The 11,010-nt window shown below is 47.3% G+C and overlaps 1 protein-coding gene across 1 annotated transcript in view; it reads right to left on the bottom strand.

Annotated features, from left to right (window-relative positions):
• The window catches only part of Vax2 (ventral anterior homeobox 2), a 26,120-nt gene extending 15,156 nt beyond the window's left edge, over positions 1-10,964 (bottom strand). The window contains exon 1 of the mRNA XM_008824781.2: positions 10,705-10,964. Coding sequence (XP_008823003.1) covers positions 10,705-10,951 — 247 coding nt within the window. The 5' untranslated portion in view covers positions 10,952-10,964. The remainder of the gene's footprint in view (positions 1-10,704) is intronic.
• Between the last annotated feature and the right edge of the window lie 46 nt (positions 10,965-11,010).

The raw sequence follows: 11,010 nt of genomic DNA, 5'->3' as shown, positions 1-11,010 counted from the left end.
ATATATATGACATGAAAGCAGAAGAGATACAAGGGGAAGTGGGGAGACAAGAGGAGAAAGAAAAGGATGGAATGGAGGGGTGAACATGGTCAGAGTACATGGTGTACACGACAGATACTGTGTATGAAACCCAACAGTGTACAATGAATAGAGCCAATCCACAAGCAAACAAAACAAATAAAATTAACAACAAATGCACAGACCCTTGCTCTGGAACCGTCATGGAGCATTCTGTCCTGGAGACACACTGGAAACTTGATAAACTCAGATCCACTGTAAGGTAGTTTTTTAAAAAGGGAAGATTGCTGATGAAATCACAGTATAGTCAGGCCTTTGACTACTCTGGAGGTTGTACACGCACACACACACACACACACACACACACACACACAGGGTCGAGTCTGGAAGGATAAACACTTCCCTCCTCTGTTCCCTCCCAGGAATGGAAACTGGTCAAAGTGTGAAAATTTCTCCATCATGTTTTGTACAATTTTAAGCAATGTTATTTTGTTTGCTGCAAAGACAATTTTTGGGGGAGGGGAGTGCTGAGACAGGGTCTCACTATGTAGCCCTGCAGGCCTGGAGCTCACTGTGTAGACCAGACTGACCTTGAACTCAAAGAGATCTGCCTGCCTCTGCCTCTGGGATTTAAGTGCCACCATGCTTGGCCAGGACAACATAATTTTTTCCTGTGCTAAAGATAGAACTCAAAGCCTAGTGTATGCTAGACAAGCACTCTCCTGTGGAACTGTCCTCTAGGCTTCCCCCTAAGCTTTCAAAACTAAACTGCTGAGGGTTTTTTGTGTGTGCACATTCAAGGATTCAAGCAAAAGCAAATCAAACATTTCTTTAAATATTTTCTAAACAATGCTGTTTAACGACTATTTCCATAACATTTACATGATATTAGGTGTTACTCAAAAAGAAGTAGCCAATAGGATATTCTAGAGCCAGGTTTACTGTTTTCTAGGAAGCACTGAGTGTCAGGGTTGGGGTATGTGTTCTGGAATCATTTCCTTAGGAGAGGAAGAGTGCTTTTAATTTTGAGAAAACAGAAAGCAATTCAACACAGAAATGAACAAAAACAGCAAGAAGCAATTCACAGAAAAGGAAATTAAAATATAGAATAAATATTAGGACAGGCTTTAACTTCATTAGCAACTGAAAATTGCAGGACTTGTTTTTTTCACTTGAAAAGATTTTACTCTAAAAATTAAAGAATAACCTCTGTTGGAAGGATGCGGAGAAATGACATGTACATGTGATTGCTATGGATATAAGTTTGGGGATAAAACATACAAATACCCATCATATCTTCGGTGTATTTGGATTTTAAAATGTTGCTTTTAGGAACTTATCTTGCAATTATAATCATACTATGTATATGTGAAGTGATTTCTATTAATTTAAGTTTTTGTTATAAATTTCAAATATACAAAATTAGAGTGACTACTATAGTGAACTTGATACATATGACCCCCAGTGGTCACTATCTTCCACTTAGGAACAATCCTATTTCTTCGGTACTGTCATAATTTTTAGGAAAACATTATGTCGTTTTACCCATAAGACTCCTCTAAGAAATTTAACCACAATACTATTATTGCAACAAAAATTAACAAAGATCCATGCCAGCCATGTCTGCAACTCTAGCACTCAGAGGCTGAGGTAGAATTACTGCAAGTTCAGGACCAGACTCTGGCTTAAAAACAAACAAACAAACAAAAACAAAAACAACAACAACCAAAAAAAAAAAAAACCAACCAACGAAACAAACAAAAAACCACCTAAAAATCCAACCACAAAAAGCACCAATTATTTAATATAATAAAATATCTTGTTTGTTTTTACTTTTCCACAAATAAATTTTTTAAAAACTGTTCGAAGTAAGACTCAGTTTTTGGGCTTAGGAAGGTGGTTCACGGAGCAAGAGTACTTGCTCTGCAAGCATGAAGACCTGAATTTGAATCTACAGCACCCACATAAAAAGCCAGATATGTGCCTGTAGCCCCAGCATTAGGAAGCAAATAAAGTCGATCTGAGAACTGGCTGGCCAGTCTAGACAAAATGACGAGCTTCCAGGTTCAGTCAGAGACCCTGTCTCAAGATAATCTGATAATCAGGGATAGAGGAAGACACCCCAGTACCTTCTCTGACACTCCTATGCATACAACACACAGACAGAGACACAGGCACACACAGACACAGACACAGACACAGACATACACATACACGCACACGCACGCACACAGGATACAGCATTGTTTGTAAGAATGAAAAAGTAGAACCAATCTGAATATCCATCAGTAGGAGACTGGTTAAATAAATGACATGCTAGCTACTTAATGGAATTCTGTGTAGTTATTCAAAAGAACAAAGCAGTCCTAAGATGAAACTGTTTCTACACAATAATTGTTAAGTGGGAAAAGGAGTTTGTAAATGTATCTCAGGTTTTGGCAATATATAACTTACATGTTCATGTTTTTCAAATACCGGGGAACTCCTTGGAGTGAATGTGTAGAATGCAGAGAAATGTCAGCAAACCAGCTTGGTGGACTTTATTATTGAAAACGTCAGAAAACAAAAGCTATCATGAAACTGAAAAGCAAGCTGTAAACTAGAGCAGTTGCAATTCATACTGAAGCAGCGGGAGACTGTAACACAGTTTCCACAAGTCAACAAGGGAAGGAGTGTTTGAAAATCGATCAAAAGGGAGGCAGCAGCAGAAGGGTCACCAACTTACAGGTGGGAAGATACATAAAGCCATTAACAAAGAAGTGAAATTAAAATGCCTATGCAGTCACCTGATACACTGGTGAAGTAAAAAAGGTAGTGAATATTTAGGGAGAGGGGAAAGGTCAGCATGTGAATTACTGGATTTTTTTTTCACAGAGTACTTTGACAGTATCTAGATGTAGAGTGCAAACTATGCTGGGGCAAGATTTGAAGAAGTGAGCGAGGAATGGTGACTCTCACATGTAACTACAGAGGATACTGAAGTCACAGTCATCCTTGGCTACTTTGTGAGTTCCAAGAGGCTACATACACACACAGACTGTTTCAAAACACCAAAACCCCAGGAACAGTGAGATGGCTCAGTGAGGGTAAAAGCACTTCTTATTGTGCCTGATGGACCAGAGTTTCATCCCCTGGACCCACATGTGGAAGAAGACAAGTGACTCCCATAAGTTGTCTTCTGGTACATGTGTCCACGCATACAATAAATAAATAAAAATTTTTAAAAACAAACTGAGGGGTTGGAGAGTGCTTGCTGCTTTTGCCTAGAAACAGGTTCAGTTCAAAATACTCACAAAAGTAGCTAACAACCTTCCATGACTCCAGTTCTAGGGGATTCAACACACCTTCTTCTGGTCTCTGGGCATTGCACATAAAATAAAATAAATGACAAAAACAAAAAATCAAACCAACAAATAAGGAAAATAGATCTGGAAGCTGGACATGCTGGGACATGCCTTTAATCCCCCCACTGGGGAGGCAGAGGCAGGCAGATCCCTGTGAGACTGAGGCTAGCCTGTTCTACATCTTTCCAGACTGGCTGGGGCTACAGGAATACTGTCTCAGAAAAGTAAAAGCAAAAACAAAAACGAAAGAATATCTAAAATAGATCTAGAGAAGGGACTGGGGAAATAGCTCAAAGGTCAAGCACTTGCCCAGCACCGGGTGTGGGGGTGGGGCAGGGTGGGGTGGGGAGGAGGAGACTGGGATTTGGAGAAAGAAGCAAAACTCAGGCATTCCTGGTAAGACTGTAAATGACCACCATAAGATGGAGGAATGTGGTATTATCTTTCAAATTATAAACATGGATACCTTTTGACCTAGTAACTTATTCTAAGGAACTCTGACAGATATATCCATCATGTGGAAATAACAAAATAAACAAATAAGTAAAAATAAACAAGTTTATTGCAGCCGTATTTGCAATAGCAACAGATAATATCTTGGCTGTCCATCCACAGGACATCCCACACCCCATACAAAGGAGCATGGCACATCTGTTAAATGTACAAGAAAGGAGTTCTTTATATCCAAGATACAATGGAAGAAAAAAAATAGCTGCATAGACCTGAAAAAACATAAAAATGATCTAGAAGAACGGATTACAAAACAAATAAAAATGGCTGCCTTCCAGCCACTCAGGGGCTGAGTCCCTGGCCCTGAGAGGAGAGGGCTTTTTGCTTTGGACTTAGAGATGGGATTTGGGGGCAGGTGAGATGCTCAGTGGGTAAAGGCACTTGGCAAACTGGGTTCTCTTCCTAGGACAGGGGTGATAGAAGACAACAGACCAGCAAGTTGGCCTCTGACTTACACACACAAACACGATGCATGCAAGGAGAGAAGAGAGAGAGAGCGAGCGAGAGAGGGAGAGAGAGAGAGAGAGAGAGAGAGAGAGAGAGAGAGAGAGAGAGAGAGACCAAATGTAAAAAAGGGCAGGCTGATGCATGAAGGAAGTTATGATAAATTACTTATTGACAATTAAGTGAAAATAGTGTTAAAATGGTGTAAACCTTTCAAATCAGCAATTTTTGTGCTAGAAATTTATTTTACAGAAACAAACAAAGAAATCAGCACAAAGACCCAGGCCACGGGAGTTCCCCTGACAATATTTACATGAAAGAGGGAGCTCCAGTGCTTCTGGGGCTGGCAGAATTTGGCTTACTCCTCTACCAAGGAGCAGGCTGAGTGGAAAGATATCAGTCACAGTTTAAATATTTTTAAAGGTAAGTTGCAAAACAACCTAGTATGGGGACATCTCCTGGAAAGGCACACGGGCAGTGGTTTTATGGGAGCCCTTTCCCACTGTAGTTCAGTTTTAGTCTGGGGCACGGATTTTGGAACTGATGTCCCCTGTCTGCTTGTTCACATGGTAAGTGTGGCCGGCCTGAGCATGGGTGCTCTCCCCATATGTCTTGGGTGGACTCGGTGCAGAGTCCAGGGGTCTCTGAGGGGGTCAACTTCAACAAAAGAGAGGGGCTCGGTTTTCCCAAGCGGGCGGTCCTGCGGGTTTGGAGGGTGGGGCGCAGATTATTCAATGGTTTTAACTAGTTTTTGTTTTGGTTTGTTTTTTCCCCTTGTTTGTTTTTACAGAATCACTGAGGCAGTCCTCCACCCTCCGACTCCGGGAGCTCCTGGGATTACAGATGCCAGCCACCCTTCTGGCCAATCATTTTTGGCTAGTTTTGCTGGGTGAATTTCACAGGAGCATCCACTGTGGCCTTGCGCTGTCCACGACCCAGCTGGAGACTGCACTGCCTTGCCAGCTCCGTGACCTAGCTGCTGGTAAGCTCCTAATGTAAATGGATATACCTGCACACACACACAAGCAAAAACGGATTAAGGTAATTTGGTCTTTTAAAATTATGAATCACATGCCGGGCATGGTAGCGCGTGCCACTCGCAGGCGGATGTCTGTGAGTTCAAGGCCAGCCTGGTTTACATGGTGAGTTCCAGGACCGCTGGGGCTATAGGGAGAGCCTGTCTCAAAAAGACCAAATAAATACATAAATAAATTGTGAATCACACAATTTTAAAAATCAGTTGTTGTCGACCTCATATTTTAACAATTACACTGTGCTTCCGTCGTCAGTGTTTTATAAAAGGAAATGTAACGACCATAAAAAATGTTAAAAAAAAATGTAATTTCAGAACACCGGTTGCAGAATGGTGACTGATCACCTCATGCCTAGAAAATTCGTCATGGTGACGAACGGTCTCCTTTTATTTATTTGACAAATATTTGAGCGCCTACTGCGTCCTGAGATGCCTGAAAGACGGCGAGGATTGGTGGACGCGGTGTCCTCCCCTACCCGGCTCCCTCAGTCTGGAGCCCTGTGTGCCCCGCCTGGTTGGTAGTAGGGGCAGATGAGCATCTGTGCCTGCACCCGGAGCTCCAGCGTGGGGAGCTGCTTCTCGTACATGGCGGACACACATCGTTGTCTGTGGACTGAGTCAAGGAGGGAGCGAGGGTGCAGGTGTGAGAGTCACGGTTACAGCACCCGCCCAGTTAGCAAAGGAAGCCTGGACTTGACTGCGCCCAGTCATCCTTGGCCTTACCCTCCAGGGCCCCGCCAGCCGCCGCGCCCTCATTCCGTCCCCAACCTCGGGGGCACCTAGGGCTCTGCAGAAGGCTGCAGAGTCCAGGAGGCTGAGGCGCCGGTTACCGGCCTCCCGGATTCCAGCTTGATTTCTAGGGCACCCTCCCTGGTGGTTCATCTATCAGATAGTGTCCTCTATCAGATCAGCTCATCCTGCGGTGCAGCATGTGGGGGGTACACAGCGCGAAAATCCCCCTCCTCGCCCCCCAAGACGCATGCCAATCTCTTACCTCCTACTAAACAGGAAAGAGAAGGTGAATAAAACTCAAAGGCTCCCCCTGCCGCCCCCAATTAAAATAGAATGAAAGAAATGTATCTTAACCAAGAGGAGCGGAGCGCAGGGGGGCGGGGGTTGCAGTTGAGAAATGGAGTCTGGGTCTACGCAATGCTAGTGGCCTCTTCCCTGCCGAGGACTGATTGGCAGGGGATGAGGTTGAGTGAGGTGGGGATCCGCCCCAGAAGCAAGTCTCACTGTTCCCCAGTCCCAGTGACCCACACTCCTGGCTCCAGCTTTCGAAGAATTTGTCCTCAGGGCCCCTACTTCGGGTCCTGTGGATGTGGGGATCCATTCGAGCCTGAGTCCACGAGACGAGGCTAGAGTAGAAAGCTCAAGAGGGTCAGGTAGCTAGCTAGCCATCTAATGCTGTTTTCGGAAAAAGAGGCCTGGGCGCAGAAGACAGCAGCAAGGCGCCTGCTTCAGCTTTCTGTGCTGTGGGAGGGTGGTTAGTACACAGAGGGAAAAATAAAGGCCCAAATGACAACCCACACAAACCAGCAAAGGGAATGTGGGTCCCCCTGTCAAAAACAAACCAAACAGAGAAATAGAAAACAAGACAATCACATAAAAAATGTAAAAATACTCTCTTCAAACATTAAAATTAACCACTGAAAATTAACCCAAAACTTCCCAAATTAGGGCTTCTGAATGAGGTATTTAAAGCTTTCAACACCTGCCCTGCTTTTGGGGCGGGGGGGGGGGGGGACAGGCTGCTGAGCTAGGTTTTTGTATGTATCTACGGATCTATATGGTCATCTCTCAGAAGCCCAGAGGCGATCCCTCCCAGCCTGCTCAGCAAGGCTAGGTCTGCAAGTCAGGGGTCTCCCCAGGCCCAGGAGCCCCTGGAATTGGAGCCCAGCCCAGCAGCAAAGAAGGGAGCATCCCAAGGGGAGTGCTTAAGTCCTCCCCACCTCAGGTTGCTTTTCTGGTGCATTTATGGGAAGAAAGTCCACCCAAGCAGCCATTGTGAAAGTGTGTAAAATGTTCCAGTTTGTGGGTCCCAGCTAACTTCATATTTTGAGGGGCCAGATGGTGCTTAGGTCAAATTCTCTTCCTTTCAAGCCAGAGGCCCAGACTGGATCCCCTCCTCCCAAGGATCTGCCATTCTTCCATCCTCCCACAAGGTTTGTCTAGAAAGGTTAGGAAACCCTCTGAGGAGGTGGCCAGCTCTAAGGGGCACCTCTGAAAGAGCAGGTTACTGGCCTCTTGTAAGGGTCCTAAAAGTGTGGAGTATTCTCAGATCTATCAAGATCAGCTGTTGAACTCGCTGGATTATTGTGGAAATCATGTAGGCCTGGATATCTAGTTACAGGGAGTTGTGAGTTACATTTGTCCCTTGTCTTCTGCCTGTGCGATATTTGTTCCACAGAAAGGGCCAGAACAGCTTTGTCCAGCTGTACTGTGAGCCTAGCCATGGCTAATAGGCCCTGTTCCTTCCAGTGGCCTGCTGTCTCCATTGGTTAGCTCTTTCTGTGATAAAACAAAAGGTTCCTTCCACCCCACCACTCCTTGGCTAAGGGCCTAGCATAAGAGATGTCTGGGGGCCTAGGAAGCTGTAGGACCCCAAAGGAAGCCTCTCTGTGCCTCATATCTGGTGTGTGTGTGGGGGGGTATGCTGTCCGCATACCTGTCATCTTAGTGGCACAGTGCTTGGGCCAGGGCAAAGAGGCAGCAAAGTCTGAGTCATTGGCCAAGCAGGATCCTCAACAGACTGAGGAGGGTCCGGTCCCACGGTTTTTCTGCAAGGTAGTGCTGATTTTTCTTTATCAACTGGTTCTTGACCTCTAAGATGTTCAGTTTCCAATGCAAATCAGTCCCTGAGCTGAGGAGGAGGGGAAGGCTCAGGTCTGGTGTGTGTTTGTGTGTGTGTGTGTGTGTGTGTGTGTGTGTGTAGGGAAAGGGAATTGAGAGGTCTCTCACCACTGAATCACAACTAGATTTGTCAGTCACCCAGGGCTATCCACTCCTTCCTTCAACAGATATTTATGGAGACCCTGCAAAATGTTTCTAGTGGTAGTGGTCAGGGCAGCATCTTGGATCATTAGCATAGAGGAAGCAGGCAAGGGTGGGGGTAACAAAGCCAGCACTACTAACCTCTGCTGCCCAGCTCTTTTCTAACTTTCCAGTGCTAAAGGCCTCCCTCAACTAATCCCACATCCTGGAAATGGGCCTTAGGCAGCAGAGGACAGAAAGAAGTGGTGGTGGTGGGGGGGTCTGAAAAGATCCAGAGGGAGTGGGACCCTTTTTTGGAGGACCTTAATGGGCAACTAGGGCTGAATAGACAATCGCTTCTCTTCCACCTTTTAAAAAGGTTTCCTTCTAAGGTTCCTTGGAGGATACCCATCAGAAGTCAAGGGTAAAATGTGTTGGAGCCTATGGGAGGACTGTTTGTTTAGGACAATGAAGGCTTCCCTTTCCCAATGTGCAGTCGGCCTTTCCCTGGTACAGGCCCTGCATCACATACTGAAGCCTGAGTTACCTGAGTTGTGGTGGGGTTTCTAGTGACTGACACAGGTGACCCTGGCTAGGAGGGATTAGTGGTAAATGATGTCCTGGGCATTTCAGTCCTGTAGTAATGTCCTTGTCATTAAATGGGGGCAGGGCAGAGGGATTTCTGAGCACTGCTTTTGCCTTCTATTTTGGTCAGGTATGGAACAGTATCCACTTTGCTTCCTATTTGGTATTTCCATCCTATTTTACAAATGTAATGGCATTGCCATGAGTAGGAACATTTATAAAAGGTACACAGGGGCCACCCGATATATGGAGGAACCCATCTCTGCCTGGCTTCATTGGCCCCACCCCAGGGGAGGGAGGGTTGCTTTTATTCCCACCCTCTGAGTCTGCAGTGGAGACGACCTCATTGACATCCAAGCACACAATTTATTTGTTCTACACAAAGGTTGACAGAATAGAGGGGGTGGTAGTTGTGTTCAGAAGTCACAGTCATTCTGGCAGGAGATGCCCATCCCTAGGTGGGGTGGGATATGATGGACATCATGGGCTGCGGCTTGATGTCTTACCCTGGGAGCTTTGGTCTCTGGAGCTTGTTACCATCTCTGACAGCCCTACAGATTTCCTCAATGAAACTCAACTGGTGGCTCAGTCTTTGCATTCAGAACCCCCCACAGTACACAGAATGGAATCCATCCCAGGCAACCAACAGGATTGCAGGTGGTACAACTGCCTTGACTCCAGGCCAGTCGCCAGAGCTGCAGTGGCCACCCAATCTCCTGGTGACTACATCTACTATCAGCAGTGTTTTCTTGAGCAGGATCTGCATCCCGTTCAAAACAGCTAAGGCTGCCTTCAGGCAGGCTGCCTCCATGCCCTGCCCTAGCAGGGGATTCATGTTCCCTCCGCAGGGCCACTCACACTCAGGGACTTCAGGAAAGTTGCACAGTACCCAGGCCATGGTATTCCAGAGAAACCTGGGAACCCCCAGGCAGAAGACTAGACTGTTGGCTCCCAGATGGTCAGAAGAGACTGGAAAAAGCCAATCCGGAGACCCTAGGCTCCAGCTTGGCAAGGAAAAACAGACCCTGGTCTTTGGATGAGTTGAGGGCAGAACCTGAGATACCTTTCTCACTGGCCTAGAACCAGGACGCTAGGAGACTGGCCTTGGAGGTCTCTGGGCCTGACAGGGAGATGGCAGGAGAGTGCTATAAAGAGTTCGGGAGCCCCAGGAAATGGCAGGGAAAGAAGAGTTGTTAGAAGGCCAAAGGAGCAAGCCTTCTGGGCCTAAGAGCCAGTAGGAAGTAAGTGGGACCTGGGTCTGTGGAAATCCAGCGGGCCTAGTGTAAACTGTGCTCCCTGATGCAAGCAACCAGAGCAAGGCCTGACGCTGGGAAACAAGGCTGGGCAAAGGCAGGGAAGCAACTCCACCTCCCGGCTTTCTCCAGCAGCTGCCCACTCTGGTCCCTCCATGCCCTGTCCCTGAAGAGCGCGCGTGACACTTTTTCTCCCTTACATTGAGTGTCGCGGGGCACCGGCCCAGGCTTTTGGCGTCCTGCTTCTCCAACCCTCTTGTGTCCCTTCTACAGTAACCAGTGCGGATGGGCCTAGGGAGAGGGGACGGGCCCAAGAGGTCCAGCTGCAGAGCAGAGAAACAAAGACTTCTTCCAACCCCTGCTCTATCCCCTGCGTTCAGCTCAGGATCCCGCACACAATATATTAACTCAGAATATTTGCTGCACACACTGCTGAATGAATGAACCAATATATGAATTGAGAGATGGAGGTTGCAGAAAGCTCGGAGGCCCCTGGAGGGGCAGCTTGGGGGCCCAGGGAACCAGAGCCGCGCTGTTCCCTTACCTCGTACCAGGATACGGCGGCAGTGGTCGGTCTCACCAAGCCCAGGCTGCCCGTCGCTGTCCGCGCCGCTCTCCCTGAAGCCCGCGGGGCTGGAGGCCGAGGTCCCGGCAACCTCCCTTGGACTTCGGCAACCCCCATCAGCACATAAGTCCTCCGCTACGCCGTGGTCCCGGTGGTGCCCACAGTGGCTTCCAGGCTCCGCACGGCGCGCGGGGCCGCGGTCGCCCTCCGTGCCCCCGTCGCCCATGCCCGCTGCCACCGCCGCGTTCGCCGCCAGCACCGGCCTGGATTACCCTGGCAGATTGC

This window comes from Nannospalax galili, unplaced genomic scaffold (genome assembly GCF_000622305.1).
Source record: "Nannospalax galili isolate Female #2095 unplaced genomic scaffold, S.galili_v1.0 scaffold389, whole genome shotgun sequence".
NCBI lineage: Eukaryota > Metazoa > Chordata > Mammalia > Rodentia > Spalacidae > Nannospalax > Nannospalax galili.
The sequence above is the reverse complement of the archived record's forward strand: the minus strand, read 5'-3'. Positions and strand labels throughout refer to the sequence as shown.